General features: G+C 31.0%; 1 protein-coding gene and 3 non-coding genes across 5 annotated transcripts; 1 reads left to right on the forward strand and 3 right to left on the reverse strand.

Annotated features, from left to right (window-relative positions):
- Window positions 1-2,403: 2,403 nt before the first annotated feature.
- On the reverse strand, window positions 2,404-2,485 carry TRNAS-GCU. Its single transcript has one exon. It is a non-coding gene; the product is annotated as a tRNA-Ser (tRNA).
- A 1,768-nt stretch (window positions 2,486-4,253) lies between these two features.
- Window positions 4,254-4,335, reverse strand: TRNAS-GCU. Its single transcript has one exon. It is a non-coding gene; the product is annotated as a tRNA-Ser (tRNA).
- A 3,882-nt stretch (window positions 4,336-8,217) lies between these two features.
- TRNAL-UAA lies at window positions 8,218-8,300 on the reverse strand. Its single transcript has one exon. It is a non-coding gene; the product is annotated as a tRNA-Leu (tRNA).
- A 2,257-nt stretch (window positions 8,301-10,557) lies between these two features.
- On the forward strand, window positions 10,558-16,452 carry LOC101221648 (fimbrin-1). 2 transcript variants are annotated; one of them, XM_011652197.2, is made up of 15 exons: window positions 10,558-10,638; window positions 11,267-11,386; window positions 11,497-11,667; window positions 11,873-12,111; window positions 12,209-12,380; window positions 12,469-12,507; window positions 12,612-12,680; window positions 12,767-12,883; window positions 13,182-13,393; window positions 13,800-13,955; window positions 14,237-14,436; window positions 15,019-15,176; window positions 15,269-15,365; window positions 15,484-15,575; window positions 15,688-16,452. In XM_011652197.2, exons 2-15 carry the CDS (start codon window positions 11,300-11,302, stop codon window positions 15,940-15,942), a joined length of 2,064 nt encoding a protein of 687 aa, XP_011650499.1. In that variant the 5' UTR covers window positions 10,558-10,638; window positions 11,267-11,299; the 3' UTR covers window positions 15,943-16,452. The 2 variants fall into 2 exon arrangements, with proteins under 2 accessions (XP_011650499.1, XP_004149582.1); XM_004149534.3 differs by having other exon boundaries at window positions 10,638-10,964.
- Window positions 16,453-18,266: the final 1,814 nt, after the last annotated feature.

Here is an 18,266-nt window from a genome sequence, read left to right on the forward strand (position 1 = left end):
AGAGAAATAATATTATAATAGACATTAAAGAATTCAAACCCATTTTTCCCACTTTTTTTTCTTTCTAAAAAAATTATATCGTTGGTTTTTGGTCTCATTGTTTTTCATATTTATAAGTTAATTTTAACAACCAAAAATGGAATAATTCTCAAAACTGAGTTGTTTTATTCTTTTATAGGTTTATACATTCATTTATTGATTTTTTTGGACAAAAGTAGGTTAATTTATTTGATTAGGAAATCTGCAAACTGATTTTATTTAAAACCATGACATTTTTACATCTATGAGAATTTACACTTTTTAAAAAGAAAATTTTAGTCTTACCTTCCTCAATTTTTTTTTTTCATTAGTTTATTTTTAACATAATTGCGGGATTAGAGATCAAACCGATGGAAATGGTAGTTTATTCAATGAAATATATCCACAATTTTTATTTGGTTTTACGACATATTCATGAAAGATTATATAAGTAGTACAAAATTTTCTTTTTATCATATTGTTACAACTTACACTTATCATGTTGCAACGTATGCATGCATGAAACGATAATGTAAGTTGTCCTTGAATCGATCTATGGTTAAAGACGGGTAGAAGAGTGTTGACATATTTAATTCTATTCTATAATATTCATAGATAATGGTGTATCTTTTAACAATATTTAAAATTGGTATATGTTTTTTTTATAGAAAAGAAAACATTAAATTTCATTCTAACTTAATTATTATTGTGTTGTTAGCTGTGAATTGGATTGTGTTTTATGTTTTTCTATATAAGATATCAAAGTTGGTTATAACTTAATTATAATAGTTAGTGTTTGGAATATGTCCATTATTTTAGTCGTTTAAGTTATTATAATTTTATTTTTTAGGTGTAAATTATTATTTTTATTTGGATAAAAGTTAGTTAATACGGTAACAAAGAAAAAAAAAAGAATTAGAGAGACAAGTAATGAACAACATAACAAATAGTAAATATTGTAGTAAATAAGGTCTTTGAATGAAGTATTGTAAAAAATCACAAATTTGACAAAATATTTACAAAATATAACAAAATTTTGGATTCTATCAATGATAGACATTGATAATAGACACTGTTATATTTCTATCAGTGACATTCATAGACAGTAATAGAAGATCCGTACATTCGTGTAGGTGACATGTGAATGAGGGTATCATATGCAATGAGTTTGCATAAGATCGAACCACGAAATATTAACTACTAAATGTAACTTCGTTTATAACTAGTTAGATTTCTATTATGTCATTATTTCAATAAGAGATTGTTCTTTGATTTGTACGAGTGAGAGTTGTCAAATTACCAACTCAATATACTTATTATTAGGACAAGTAGATAAGTGTTCCTTTAAATGATGTCTCTAAAACTTGATCAAGGGGCCATATCCTTTCTATGGCACGAGAGAGTTTTCTGTTTAATGGTTGGACCATAAACATGTTGTTCATTAGAGAAGCACTGGTATTTAAGGACTAAAAGTAACCTAGGGATAAAATAGTAATTTGACCCAGCGGGTGTTACAAATACTTGTGAAGGACTAACTTATTGTTATTGGTCTATATATGTGGACACATAAATGTATCTATAGTAAGAACAGTTCAACTATGAGTTTTTAGTAAAGTGTACACATAGTTAACAAATATTGATTAATGTGGTTAATGAGTTTAGCCAATTAATCTCATATCGTTGTACCTTCTAATCTGTAGGTCCATTAGGTCCCTTTCTTAGCTCGTAAAGGGTAATGAGATTTATTTATATTGGTTGTAATTTGAAATGTTCAAATTTACTTTAGAAATTAATATAATGCATGGTAATACATTATAATATAAAGTTTATATTTTAATTAAACTTTATTGTAAAATTAATTTTGGATATGATTCAAAATTAATTTATGAAAGATAAAATATTTGAATGAGTTGAAATATTAATTTAATATGAATTGGATTCATATCAAAATTATTAATTATGTGAGAAATTTATATTTGAATATGATTCATATTTGAATTATCTTAGATATAAGATATTTAATTTAACTCTAAATTAATTAATAATTTAGTTTAATTTGATTTAAATGGTGTCTAGCCTTTTATCCCTTCAAGTATATCATCAACATAACAACAATGAGAAACAAATATTCGATGATAGACATATATCAACAATAAACCACGATCTTTGTTAAGTTCATCGATGATAAATATTGGTAATTGACAAGTCTATCCAAGTATATACTAATAGACCCCATGTAGTGATATCTATTATTAAGTAGAGAAGATGTAAAATTGTACTAGAGATGATACGATAACTTTACGTGACCTAGAGGCCCACTATAAATAATGAGGACTAAAATGCAATTATAAACAATGGTAATTAAGGGATACATTTTTAAAATATCGTCGCCTGAGAGATTCGAACTCTCGCGGGGAAACCCCATGTACTTAGCAGGCACACGCCTTAACCACTCGGCCAAAGCGACTTGTTTAATATAAGAAAAAATGAACATACATGACACGTACATACAAATCTACATGTGTTCATTACACATATATATTATTCATAATAAAAACAATGATCTAAAGATGCAACTATAGACTAAATTTAAAGATAAAAAAAGAATTACTATACATTTTAAAACTATTGTCGACTGAAAGATTCAAGGAAAACCTATGTACTTAGCAGACACACGCTTTAACCTAGTTAAAGCGACATATTTAATACAAAAAATTATTTTAAATATTTAGCCTAATTAAGATTATTGAATTATTATAAAATTTGAAGGAAAATTATTGTATATGAAAAAAGTGTTGAAATATTTACAAGAACATCACTTGACTCGTCAAACTTAGATTCAAGAGATGAATGCATTAATACATTGGACATTCTGGTGTTTCACCTATGTTCTTTCCTTTTGTGCAATTATAATAAAGAGGGTAAAAGTCATTCCACTTTGGAAAAAGAAAAATATAACAATAAGATTTTCATGTACCTATGCGACGTCGTCAATAATTTTGGCTCACTTTGTATTTGATACAAATGCAATGATTCAACGCATTTGTGTAGGTGACATGTGAATGAGGGTATCCTATACAATGAGTTTAATCACTAGATGTAACTTCATTTATAACTCGTTAGATTTCTATTTTATCATTATTTCAATAAGAGATTGTCCTTTGATTTGTACGGGTGAGGGTGGTCAAATTACCAACTCAATATGCTTATCATTTTGGGGATAAAACCGAGTGGAGAGTTGAAAACATACTCACACAATATGGAATTCACTCATTCTCAACTTTAGGACAAGCAAATAAGTGTTTCCTTAAATGGTGTCTCCAAAACTTGATCAAATGGCTCTACCCTCTCTATGGCACGAGAGGGTTTTATGTTTAATGGTTGGACTATAAATAGGTTGTTCATTAGAGAAACATTAGTATTTAAGATCTAGAAATAACCTAGAGGTAAAACAGTAATTTGACTCAGCTAGTGTTACAAACACTTATGAATGACTAACTTATTGTTATTGGTCTATATCTGTGGACACAAATTCTACAGTGAGAAGAGTTCAGCTGTGAGTCTTTAGTGGAGCGTACACACAATTAACGAATATTGATTCATGTGGTTAATGTGTTTAACCAATTAATAGCATATCGTTGTACATTCTGATATGAGGTCCATTAAATCCATTTCTTAGCTCGTAAAGGGTAATGAGATTTATTTATATTGGTTGTAATTTGAAATGTTCAAATTTACTTTGGAAATTAATATAATATATGGTGATACATTCTAATATAAGTTTATATTTTAATTAAACTTTATTATAAAATAATTTTGGATATGATTCAAAAAAATATGAGAGAGAAAATATTTGAATATGATTCAAATTTAAATTAAGTTAAATGTAAGATATTTAATTTAACTATAAATTAATTTAAGAATTAATTAATAATTTAGTTTTATTTTATTTAATTAAATTAATTTAAAACTATAAGATATTTTAAAGATATTCATTGAATATATTTAAATAAAATAATAATTAAATATGATTTAAATAAAATATTAATTAAATATGATTTAAATAAAATGTTAATTAAATATTTCGTGCATGAGATATTCGAACCCTCTCGAAAATCCCTATGGCCACGCGACATGTTTAACAAAAATAATTTTGATTAAAAACCAATAGTCTAAGATGAAACTATAGACTAAATTTTAGAGATTAAAATTATTATTATAAATTTAAAAAGCTTCGTCGCCTGAGAGATTCGAACTCTCGCGGGAAAACCCCATGTACTTAGCAGGCACACGCCTTAACCACTCGGCCAAAGCGACATATTTAGTATTACGTTTTTCTAAAGATATTTAACCTAATTAAGACTATTGAATTATTATAAAATTTGAAGGAAAAGATTATTGTAAATGAAAAAAGTGTTGAAATATTTACAAGAACATTACTTTGCTCATCAAACTTAGATTCAAGATATAAGTGCATTAATACATTGGGCATCCTGGAGTTTCACCTATGTTCCTTCTTTTTGTGCAATTATAATAAATAGAGTAAAAGTCATTCCACTTTGAAAAAAGAAAAATATAAGAATAAGATTTTCATGTACCTATACGACGTCCTAACTTTTTAAGTTAAAAACTACTTTTCTTAATTCTTATTAAATATTATTTAATTTTCAAGAAATATAAAGTTTTTGTGTGCTTCTAACAAAGATAAACACTCCTCTCCCTATATATATTTAATATTATTTAAATTTTAAAAAAAGTAAGGTTTTTATGTACTTCTACAAGAGCCCTACCGAAGGTAAACACGGCTCTCCTTTAAAAGTGTGTATAATTGAAGTTGAAAACTTAATTTTGGAGAACGAAAATAAATAATACTTGAGCAAACAAGTATCAATAATACAGAAAATATGATGATTGAACATTTTTTATATATATAAAAACAAACAAATTAGATATGATTTCAAATTTTTTAGAAAAATGTAAAACTATTTTTTTAAAAAAATAATAAATAATTTGGACAGTTTGACTTGTGAGTGATCCTAAAAAAATATAATATCAGCGTAACACATAAAAAAAACACAAAATATGCCAAAAAGAAAATGGCGTGAGAGTTGGTATTTCTAAACTCCTAGAACGGAAGGGCCTTCAAACTTATTTTAATGTTATTTTAATAATAACAAAAGAATTCTTCTGAGCAAGGATTTTTCATGTACATGCAGAGAGGAGTCGAAATTCCTCAAAGGTCATCACCACTCCATCATCAATTCTAGTCCTATAAGGTTGCAGTCCGGGCAGAAGGTTCGTAAGTGTCTAGAATACATGATGACATATAAAAAAAATGTACTAATAACATAGTACAAATATTCCATATAATTCAAATAAAAAAAACAAATAATTAAGTTAACTAACAAATTCTAATAGAATAAGAATAAAAGATAAAAAATGTAACTGTTCGACTTTCTTATACATTTTTTGGTCCTCAGTGGAGTCACTAAGCTGCCACAACGTGATCACAATGCGGAGCAACCGACGTTCTCATAGTTTAACCTTAAAATAAATAAGTTTGGAGTTGTCACCAACCATATTTAGAAGGTAGATTGGTCACTCATTTTATAAATAAAAACGTATTGGAATATTAAATTCAGATTTAGGCAATTCAAATTGAGTTTTTGTGGTGGAATAAATGTTTTGTAGACTTCATTTTTTAAAAAATTCATTTAAAACTAAATAGTTATCGCACTAGATGGTTGCGACTCAATATAAAATTCATTATATTGAGAATTTATAATCCAAAATTTTGAATGAAAATTAGTAGATTATTTAAGAATTTGAGAAGCATTTAGAACACTTTTAAAAAGGAAAAATTGTTTTAAAGGGAAAATTATTGATAACATTAAAAAAAAAAAGTATATATAGCAAAAATTTACCTTATGTAATTACGATGGACTCATATGAATATTTATCTTCATCTTAGGTATATATCTGGGTTGGACGATCGGTTATCACACATAAAAGATAAAATTGTGCTATATTTGTAATTAAGTTCACTCATGTTGCAATATTTAAAAATATCCCTTTGAAAAATTATACTTCAAATAAAACAATCTTGATATTAACATATTTGAAAACAAAGAAGTACGATCACATGCATATATACACATATATATTTTCTAAAATTTAAACTTTTGATCTCTTGATCGATCACAATTGGATGATTTTAAAGGGGTGAGGAGAAAGACAAATGTGAATTTTTTGATATCTCTACATGCCCGTTGTTGTCATCCATCCAGTTGGACGGGTGTTGCAATATTGAATGGGTTAAGAGGTGAGGTGTTCTGATCGCCAACCATTGAAGTGTTTCATTGAGGCATTAGTTAATGCTCTTATGATCGTTGAGGTGTTACGAAACTTGTAACGCTCTAGGTCCAGAATTTAGAATTTGGATCCCCTGCAATCCCTACGATTTTGCAGCATCATTTTTGTCTTAAAAACTTATTAGAGTGAAAGTCGTCCCTACAAACCACCACGAGTCCTTTCTGCATGGTTTGTTCTCACTCACATGCATTCTAAGCAAATTCCCAGGAGGTCATCTAATATAGAATTGATTTCGAATATCAGAAAACACTTTTTCTTACAAAACTCTCTCAAAAACTTCTTCTCATTTTAGTTTTCAAGAAAAGTCATTCTGAGTGTTTGGTATTCAAATTAGTTTCGGTGCAGTTTCGATTGAGTACTTTGGTTGTTTTATCCTAGGGGCGATGTAGCAATACTAAGAATTGTTTACACTTCGAACAGAGCTGCCAAACGTCTTAAAGAGAGCATGTTCCACGCCTCAGCCTTTCATCTAACAATTTTATATTTTGTAGTTAAGCGTTCTGTCTAAACAACCACCAACCAAGCAATTTCTAGTCTAGGCGACCATCTTCCAGACATCATTCATCCAAGCGACTAATTCATCCGGCAACCAAGTTCCAATCATTTTATGATCTAGACGTGCAAAAACATAAATGCCTAATTGTTGCTTCACCACATTCTCCATCAAACGCATAAACTTTAATCATTAAGTTTGTCAATCTTTTTTTATGATTATCCTTTAGGTCTATGATCTTTTTGGATTATTTGTCTTTGGATTTGTTGATCTTCGATTGGATGGTTGGCCATAGGCTTGTTGATCAATTTGGATTTATCTTTAACTTGCTAATCAATTTGGATCAAAATCTTGCTTAACAATTAGTTTGGATTTATTATTGATCTTTGGATTGTTGGTTGATTTGGATCCACCACTAGTTTTGGTTGATCAGCTTGGATTAGCCTTTGATTTGTTGAATGGCTTGGATCAACCTCTAGCTTGTTGATTGGCTTAGAGTAACTTGTGAAATTTGCCTTGTGGTTCGAGAATATTGAACATTCAACTTATCAATCGATCGATTTGATCAATTTGTTGAAGTCTTTACTCATTTTTTATCTTTCAAGTCTATAAGCTTTTCTTTAGACTCTAACTCTTATAAACTTTAGGATTTTTTTTTAAAGTACAAGTTGGGCGTAAGGATTTGAATCTGAAATCTCTTAATTCTTAGTACATACATATGCTAATTGAGTTAAGCTCTTATTAGCTTATAAACCTTGTATCGACTAAAGACTCTAACTTTGTCTTCTTCTATGTGAATAACAATAATGACTCGATTTATGACTTCTAAATGTCCTAAATAAAGGGTGATCTTCTCTATTTATAGAATTTTAGAAAATCTAATATAGACTTGAATTTGGACTTGATTAACTTTGAACCCGATACCTCTAGTAAGTTTATTTTAAATTTGGCTCATTCCATTTTAGTAAGTCCCGAGCTAACCTAGCTTCTAAGCCAATGGACATGTGACATAAGTGGGTCATTTTTTATGTCAACCTTCATGTCTTTAATTTTAAATTGGTTTGCCTCAAATTTATCCCTCAATACTTTAAATTAATATTTTGATCCTTTGTAATTGTGTTATCTTAACTATTTAATATAAAATTTTAACTAAATTATTTAATTCAATCGCTAAAAATAATTGATTGATTATTTTGAATATTAATAATTAAATAATAAGGTTAATTAATGTTCAATACAAAAATAGTTCCAAGAATAATTATAAAAAAGACAGAAGACTGATATGATAATTATAATACCAAGAATCTAAAAAAATAAAGAAGCTTTTTTGAGAGTGCAGGCTGTGGGGTTCGAACCCACGCGCACTTATGTGCAGAAGATCTTAAGTCTTCCCCCTTAACCTCTCGGGCAAACCTGCTTTGTTTTCTCTTACCTTAATATTTTTTATTCCAATCTTCATATATCATTTACTCATTATTAATTTGAACCAATTGTATATTCAATATTAAACTCTTCCTTCAATCTAATCCCAAAACTTATTGTTATTTGCCTTATAGGTAGGTGTTGGGTCCTTTTCTTTTACAAGTTAGGGAGACCTCCACAACCCCTATGAAAAACCTCTTCTACGCTAGCTTTCGCCTAAGACGAGGCATCAGGGCATTAGTCAACAAGTTGGCCAAATGACTTAATTGTCTTAATTTCCTTTAAATCTCATTTGGATCTCCCATACCTTATCTAAACATTTCGTATTCCAATTTAATTATGTTTTGGAATGATTTTGAAAAGAGATAAATAAATAAATAAATAGAATCTAAACTTATTTTTAATAATTTAAAGTTTTAACTCGATGGTATGATGCGAATATACTAAATGGAATTTAAATTATTAATTGTATGTTTGGGACTTAAAATAGAATAGAAACCCATTAAGGCATTATTGGTTCTCTATAATTAGTTATGTAATAAAAAATTCATTTATTATTAAAATGAAAGAAAAAGGACATCCATAAATGGCACTCATGTCTTTGATTAATAATACTTAATTTATAGTAAAGAGTAGAGCAATTAATTAAAAGTTTTGAGAGTTGTGAAAGTCAAGAAAACAAACATTTTGATTAAAATAAAAATAGAGTTATCTAAGTTTTGGGAAGTGATAAACAAAATTAGAGAAACAATAATAATAAAATAAAAAGTTATTTTGTGAAATTGGGTACCCACTTTGCTTCCATTCCTTGAGAAGTCAAGTATTGGTAATGAAAGCAATTTATGGTCCACCAATTAGATTCAAAACAAATCTATTGGGTCCCTCATCCTTTTATATTATTATTATTATTATTATTATTATTCTTTTTTTCACCCAAAAGACATTCTTACCCTTTCAAAAGTTTTTGGTGAATATATTTTCTCATTCAATTTGTGAACTACTTTTTTAATTAAAATAAATTAGTAAAAAAAACACATTTATCATTTTATTGAATTAATAATTTATAGGAAACCTTTTCTTGTAGTCTCTGAATTTGAAAGAATATATCTCTTTGTAACTTTTTTAAATGGTCTCTTTTTAAAATTTTATCTTTTAAAAGTTACTATCAAATTCTTTTGTTTATTGTTGAGAGGTTTATTAGTTTTACATTTAAGAAGCAATGGATTTTATCTATTCCACTTTATATCTTGCAATAATGAATCCTATAATCAATTACATTTATATCACACCACAACTTCTAAATATCTTAGATTGAGAAAAATAAAAGAAGATGCCAAAGTTGAAAAATGAGATGTTATTGTATTTATTATAAGAGCAAAACAATATCTTAGTAGGTGCATTTTTAAATATTAAAATTTCATCCATGCATTTTCTTTTCATCTTGAAAATAATCATTTCAAGTTTTTCTTTTTCTACGATTGTTTTAAAATTGATAACAATTTCCACGGTAGAAAAGACACATTGAAAAATATGTTGTACAATTGAATTGATAGAAAAATACTAATAAATACTATTTGTATATATATATAAAAGAAAAACGAACATTGAAATAGATGGAGTAAATAATAATTTACTTAATCTTTTAAACATTATTGATTCTAAAAACGATTATGATGTTCTAATATCTAATTTGCTTGAACTCAAAATAATAATTATAATAAAGTTAAATTATAGAAAATATTTTTAGATTTTGCCTCTTGTTAAAAATTATTTCAATATTCGGTAAAAGTTTTAAAATCATAGTTAATCGTTTTAAATTCTTTTTGACACTTGATTGATTGATGTGACGATAACTTAATAGAAAAAAAATGGTTACCTTATGTTGAGTCAACATGACATCGTTTTCATACTTAATTTTTTTTGTTTGAACTTTGAAATAAATTTTATTTCAAAACAATAAACAAAGTTTAGGAATATCATGAGGGTTTGGTTTCTATAATAAGGTAATGATGCATTATATGTTAGATGTTGAAATTGGAATGTGTTATATATTTGCATTAAACAAAACGCAAACAACTTCCAAGATAAAAGGCATCGAATAAACATATTATCCCAAAAAAAGATCTTAATCACATGGGGAAAGAGAAAGAGAACAAAAAGGTGATGTCTTTGATTTGCATTTAGTTACCACATTTAATCAAAAATGATTTTGAGACTAATTTGGGTGAAATCGGTTATTATAGGGTTAGATAGCGAGATTTGAAGATGAAGACGAGGATGGTGACCCGTTTTTTCCATTGAAGAACAGAACAAACAGGTGTTACCCAAATTTGGTGAGTTGTAAAACAGAAAACAGCGAGTTTCCAAACATACCCATTTCTCTCTATTACCCATTTCACCAAATTTCATCTCTCAATATTTTTCAGTCGGCACTTTTTATTGCCCTTTCTCCTTTCTGGGGTCTCGCAAATCACTGACCCCATTTGTTTTCCTTCACACACTTTGCCTTCCCTATTGCTCTACCATCAAGAAAGATATTGATCCCTTTTCTTCTCTTCTGTTCTTGTTGAAAACTTTTTGTTTCAGAGTCAAAGAAATATTCTCACATCAAAAGTAACAGGAACCCACCATTTTCTTTGCGGATTTTGGTCTCCTGTTGGTATGAAACTCTGGGTTTGCTTTGTTTTTGTGTTTTGTTTCTGGGTTTGGATTGGTTTATGGTGTTTGCAGTGGATTGAAGTTGGTGATGTTACGAATGTGATTGTTTTGAGTTGTTGTTGGTTGTGGTTGTTCTGTTTTTATGATCTTTCGTTTGTGATTCTTCGAGGAATTTGTTGAGTTTTGAGTTTTCGTAATGGGTTTGGTTTCTTTTTGTGTTATTATTATTGGTGGATTGTTGATTATTGTCTTCTAACGTTTTCGTGTTTGTTTCCGATTTCAATTCGATGTTTTCTTTTGTAGGATTGATTGTCTCCACATTTAAGATCTGTGGAGATGTCTGGTTTTGAAGGCGTTTTAGTTTCTGACCAATGGCTTCAAAGTCAGTTCACTCAAGTGGAGCTTCGAAGCCTCAAATCTAGAGTAAGTATTTGGGGAATTGTCCTCTTTCAACGTTCTTGGCATTCGATTAATTGCCTTTGAAAATGTTCTATTGATGTTCAATTTGTGATGCAATGCACGTTTTGTTGTAGTTTATATCGGCCAAAAATCAGAATGGAAAAGTAACGACCGGAGATTTGCCACATATAATGATGAAATTGAAGGCATTTAAGGAAAGGCATAGTGAAGAGGAGATCAGGGGAATATTGAGCGAGTCAGATCCTCAGTTGAGTGATGAGATTGATTTTGAATCCTTTCTCAGGGCAAGTCTATTCTCTGTTTATATCCTCTTTCTTTTTCTTTTCTTTTTTCTGAAACATACATTTGAATGGTATTGCATGATTTGGGTTTATTATTTTTGTTGTTCTCGAGTTAGAATGGTGAATTTGCATTTGGTCCTGGTTGGATTCAGTAAGGAATTTGAGAATTTATTTAAATGCTAATATGTTTGATTATTGAAACGTGCAGGCATATTTAAATGTGCACGGTCGATCAGCTGAAAAAGTGGGTGGTGCAAATAACTCTTCATCATTTCTCAAGGCCAGCACAACCACCCTTCTTCATACAATCAGTGAATCAGAGAAATCACTCTATGTGGCTCACATAAATAGCTATCTTCGGGATGATCCGTTTTTAAAGAATTATCTCCCGATGGACCCATATTCAAATGATTTGTTTAATCTTGCTAAAGATGGAGTTCTTCTCTGGTATTTGTGTAGGGGTTGCTGTGCTCTGTTTTATAGAACCTTAAAAAGAATCTCCCTTCTCCTGCAGTGGCACTGACCTATTTCCATGACAATGCAGTAAACTTATTAACGTTGCTGTCCCTGGGACAATTGATGAACGAGCAATCAATACCAAAAGAGTTCTCAACCCCTGGGAGAGAAATGAAAACCATACCCTATGCCTCAATTCTGCCAAAGCAATTGGCTGCACAGTGGTTAATATCGGCACACAGGACTTGGTTGAAGGACGAGTATGTTATATACCCATCACCTTTATTGTTAACGTTGTAGTGTATTATGATTGCCACAAAAGCTTGACCAAAAGTTCATTTCTTGCAGCCACATCTGATCGTGGGATTGATTTCACAAATTATAAAGGTTTTTTCATTACATTTGGAAAATTGTACAAGCTTCTGGTTTCAGAAGTGATTTAAATGGCCCATGTCTTGTTTCATTGATTTGGCTTGTTGTGGAAACTTCAGATCCAACTATTGGCCGATCTTAACCTGAGGAAGACGCCTCAACTCTTGGAACTGGTTCAGGATAGTGGGGTAATGGGCATAGATTTGTCTTGTGACATTATGTTGAAATCTAATTATCAATTCTGTAGCATCACCCTTTACCATGTGCTTTCCAGGATATTGAGGAGCTTATTAATTTGCCTCCGGAGAAGATTCTGTTAAAATGGATGAATTTCCACCTTCAAAAAGCAGGATACAAGAAAACTGTTTCAAATTTCTCATCTGATCTTAAGGTATGGCTGTATTGCTCACATCACTAGTTTGATATGCATTCCTAATTGGTGGTAGTAGTTTTGTACTTTGTTTTATAAACACCAATAGCTTTTTACAACTTTTTAAGATGGAGATTTGAGAGCCGGAACTGAAATAATGGAATTATTCTCTGTTTCAGCATTTCTCATCCTAATTTGTTCCTTTATTTTTCTCCAATTCTTTTACAGTTCGATTTGATTTTTTATAGCATTTGGCATTGTAGTGATTGTAATATCTAGTGATTAGACTTCTGATTGGACTTCTGAGCACATCATGCAGGATGGAGAGGCTTATGCTTACCTGCTTAATGTTCTTGCTCCCGAGCACTGTAATCCATCCACGTTAGCCGCTAAGGATCCTAGTGAAAGGGCAAAACTTGTACTTGAACATGCAGAAAGAATGGAATGTAAAAGTTATTTGACTCCAAAAGATATTGTTGAGGGCTCATCCACTTTGAACCTTGCTTTTGTGGCACAAATATTTCACCAACGGTAATATCATAAGTCTTAGTAGGTTCTTTGTTGCTTTCGATATTTTTGTCTGCTCTGGATTTTATTCTAATTAATACATTCTCTTTGATCCTGACTTATATAGGTAATTAAAAAATTGAGGAAAATATGGTGAATACTGTTATCACGTCTTAATAAATGAAATGAAAGAAGAAAAAAAGAAAAAGAAAAATATAGCAGAGCATTTTTCATCATTGTTTCTTTTTTCTCTCTTGAAATTGGAGTTTCAGTTTTATCATTGATACAGTTCAGTTATGGGCTTTTTTGTATGCATCGATTTGTCTTTACTTTTAATTGGATTGTAGATAAAGTTTCAAGTTCAACACTCCCATTTCCCTGTCTATTTTATGCTAGTTTTATTGAAAGGTTTGTCCGTTTTGTCTTGCAGGAGTGGTTTTGCAGTAGATGGAAAAAAGGTAGCATATGCAGAGATGATGGCAGACGATGTACTAACTTCTAGAGAAGAAAGATGCTTCCGGCTCTGGATTAATAGTCTTGGCATTGTTTCTTATGTTAATAATGTATTCGAGGATGTCAGAAATGGGTAAGAATGCCATGGGGCAATACCCCAGTTTATACTTGTTTTTTATGATTATTTTTATCTTGTGGGAAGTATTAAACCACCAATTCATCCAAAAGCTTAAGCTTGTGGTTGAAGGCAAATTTAATTATATATCACCAACACAGGAAGTATTAGTATGATTTGAGAGAAAAGAGAAAAAACTTCACAAAATTCTGTTCGTTATTTGTTTGTGCTACTTTGCATATTATACCTCCTCCTTTCTATAGGTGCTCTCAATAATTTGATTTTGTAATCATGTGCAGATGGATACTGCTAGAAGTGCTTGACAAAGTTTCTCCAGGTTCAGTTAACTGGAAGCATGCATCAAAACCTCCCATCAAGATGCCCTTCAAAAAAGTTGAAAATTGCAATCAGGTTGTTCGGATAGGGAAGCAGTTGAAATTTTCATTGGTTAATGTGGCTGGAAATGACATCGTACAAGCAAACAAGAAGCTCATCCTTGGTAATCCTCTGTCATGCATTTGTCAGTGGGATTTCAAAATCTTTTCATACCTTCCTGGCTCAAACATCAATTGTGTAGCTCTAATCCTCCTATTGCCGACTGGTTTGAATGAATTTTTGCGAAAATACTTTTTGATCTATATCTAATATCCTTTTTACAATTCTTCATAAAGTTGGTTGGTTAAGTTGGAAGGTTATCCCCGTTCCTACAAACCGAAGTAGTTTGGAATTTACCATATTTAAATCCCAATTAGGCGGTATGATTTGACTTTAGACAGTTGACTCCAAAATGTGTTGGTTGAACCCACGTCTTTAATTGACATTACACAAGTTAACAGTTGGATGCTTTTGTAAGCATCCTTTTTTTCCTTCCTTGAAAATCTTCTTAAATTGACTTTTAATTTCAACTTCACTTTCTCCACTTGGATACGATTTTGATGTTATGTAACATAAAATATTGGTCTTCCAACCTATACTGTGAAGAGTTTTTTCAAACCTTCATTTTAGTGATTTTTCTTTTATTGTTTCTCAAGTGTCCATGGTATGATTATGATGCCTAATACTTTCTCGTCGTGCATTTCAGCTTTCTTATGGCAGTTAATGAGATTCAATATTCTCCAACTCTTAAAGAATCTAAGATCTTACTCTCAAGTAAAAGAGATGACAGATGGTGACATCCTGAGGTGGGCGAACTACAAAGTGAAGGGCACTGGAAGGTCTTCTCAAATTGATAGTTTTCGGGTACGAAGAAGCAAAAGCACGCTATATTTCCTGCTTCAATTTTATTTAGAAGTCAATAATGTTTGTAACTTGGAAATTGTTTTCAATTTCAGGATAAGAGATTGTCAAATGGAATATTCTTCTTTGAACTTCTAACTGCTGTAGAACCTAGAGTGGTGAATTGGAACCTTGTTACCAACGGTGAAAATGGTACATTTCATTGTCACTTGTTTAACTCTACTTGTGTTCTTGTATTTGAACTTCTCTTTTATCTCCTCAATTCCACTCTTGTTGTACTAATCCTTTACTCTTTAATCTGGAATAACAGATGATGAAAAGAGGCTAAATGCTACATACATTATAAGTGTTGCACGAAAGCTGGGTTGTTCGATATTTTTGTTACCTGAGGACATCATAGAGGTAAGATCCAACTTCGATCGGATTAGGTTATTTTATGTGTTGAGAGAGGATGTGAGCTGATCCGCCTGGCATGTCTCATGATTATGGCTATTTGTGTTTCATGTTGTGGCAGGTGAATCCAAAAATGATCCTCACATTAACTGCAAGCATTATGTACTGGAGCCTTCAACAGCCTGTTGATGAAATAGACATCTCTCCTTCTCCCGCCACAGCAAGTACTATCACAGATAGATCAACTACCTCGTCCATCAATGGTGAGGACGAGAGCTCCTCTCTCTGTGGCGAAGTTTTGAATTTAAGCTTAGACGATACTGCCTCTGATACCACAGTCTCCTCTGTGATTGAGAATGAAAGGGATCTCATATGACCAACAAGACACGGGCGATTCGATTATGGTGCTAGAATCTTTCTGGCAACAAAAATACATCAACTGGAAAATAAGAAAGCAAATTTTTATGCTGTTCCAAGTGTGGTTAATATATCTGCTCAGATAGAATCCACAACAAACGCAAGCTTCTGATAAAGAAACACTCCTGTGAAGAAAACAATAAAATGAAAAGAAGAAAAAGGTTAGAACACTAAATCAGCAAATTTTATGATCCTTCCAAAGGCAAGAGGTGGAAGGGTTGAAGATCAATAATGGGTTGAGTCCCAAATTTTTCTTGAACTTGTTTTTCTTCAATGTAGATAAAAGAAAAAGTTGGGTATTGGGAAAGTAATGTTGTTGATATATGACCAATTAGGTTAGTTTTATATTTTGTAATATTGGTAGTTTATACCCTGGTGTTAGTTTCATTTCATTGTGGTTGCCTCTTCAAATTTGAATCTTTATGGGAAGTCCATTCTTTACTATTGAAAATTAACTTGTGCTATTGGAGATATAGTCACTCACTAACAAAAGGTCATGGATTAATCCATGGGGCCAATTACTCATAAATTAATTTCCTTTGAGTTTCTTTGAAACACTCAAATAATATGATCCAGACTAGTGTAAATGTAAGTTGATCACTCTCAAATATGAAAGTACCACATGAGTTATGATTTTAAAGTTAGGGGGTGTTGTATATTGATTTGAAGTTAGAGGGTGTTGCATTTGATGGAAAGCATATTTTGATTTTTTAAGGTGCGGGGGGGGCGGGGGGAATCATTATGTGAAAACAAGAATGATCAAATTGTTAGGTTGCATGAGGACATAGGAGATTAAGTGAATGCCACTAGCCTAAGAAGCTACAGTAATAAATTCAGTATCTGTTAAGAATGTCAAAATGGTGACAGTTGCATCTATTACTAATAAAAATTGGACATTGTTAACAATGTTTTCTTCTTTAATAGAGAAAGAACGCTAAAAATTTCTCAAGAATAAAGTCTGAACGATGAAAAGGTAACTTTTATGCACCGAAAAAGGCATCCCACAAATGGTTTGAATAATTGTATAATAGCTTTCAAACATTAGAACTGTTCATAATGATTTAAGCAAAAAAATTGTTTTCTTTCCAAAATTGCATTTTCATTTAAATTTTTTTTTCTAAAAACTCCTTAACATAAAAACATACATGTGTTTGGCTATTTTTTTTTCAAAAATGTTTTTAGATAAAAAAAATTGTTTGATCTATTATGTACTAAAAGTGTTTTTATGATTTCAAATTATGGTAAAAGAATTTGTCTATGGAGATTTTGATAGAAGTTGGCTAACAATCATCGAGGATGATGGTTGGAGGTGGTCGACAATGGTCGCTGTAAAACGATAACCTTGTGCTGAAGGCATTGGTCATTAAAGGTTAGTCGACAACAATCATCGAAAAATTGTTGTTGGCAGTTCATCGATAATAAGCACCAATAAACAGTCTATGAAAGGTCATCAACAACAATCAATGAAAGTTAGCCGATACTGCTCACTAGAAAACGGTCAACGAAAGTTAGCCAGCAACAATTACTAGAAAACATTCAACGGAAGTTAGCCGACATTTGCTCATTGAAAAACAATTGATGAAAACTGGCCAACAACGATCATCAAAAAATGGTTGACGAAATTTGACCAACAATAGTCACTAAAAAACAGTCGAAAGCTTCACTGCGATAATTGTTGAAAAGCAGTCATCGAAGGTTGGTCAATAGCGGTTGCAGAAAAACAGTATACATAAGTTGACCACCATTAGTCAACAAAAAAAAGATGATCAAAAGTTCGTTGGTCAGTGGTTGGTGGTGTGCTAACGACAATCACTAGAAAATAATCCTTAAAATGTCGTGGAAATTTTTTTAACGGTTGTCATAAAGTAGTCATCAAAAGGTGGGGATAAAAGAATGTGAGTGGCAGTCATTGATAAATGATTGTCAAAAGTTGTCATGTGGTGGATATTGAAAAACATTCTTCAAATGTTGATAGACAATGGTTGTCGACAAGAAATTATCAAAGGTTGGCTAAAAACGATCATCGAGAAAATAGTAGGCAAAAGTTTACTGTTTGCGATCTACAAAAAACAATAACTAGAAAATTGTGAATGGAGGTTCACTGGCGATGGCCAATGGTGGTTGGTAATTGTAAAGCGATGATCACTCGAAGTTTAACTAACAACGATTGTCAGAAAAGCGGTTGTGGAAAAATTAGTAGACAAAATTTGTCCATGATCGTGTGAAAAATGGTGTTATCAACAACAGTCGATGCAAATGGTTATCAAACATTGGTCAATGAGT

This window comes from Cucumis sativus, chromosome 3, assembly GCF_000004075.3.
Source record: "Cucumis sativus cultivar 9930 chromosome 3, Cucumber_9930_V3, whole genome shotgun sequence".
Lineage (NCBI taxonomy): Eukaryota > Viridiplantae > Streptophyta > Magnoliopsida > Cucurbitales > Cucurbitaceae > Cucumis > Cucumis sativus.

Excerpts from the sequence above, each read along its gene's own strand:
- LOC101221648 (XM_011652197.2), top strand. The coding sequence starts at position 11,300 with ATGTCTGGTTTTGAAGGCGTTTTAGTTTCTGACCAATGGCTTCAAAGT. Across the intron at positions 12,884-13,181 it reads ATTTCTCATCTGATCTTAAG|GATGGAGAGGCTTATGCTTA; the intron begins GTATGGCTGTAT and ends CACATCATGCAG. Across the intron at positions 14,437-15,018 it reads AAACAAGAAGCTCATCCTTG|CTTTCTTATGGCAGTTAATG; the intron begins GTAATCCTCTGT and ends CGTGCATTTCAG.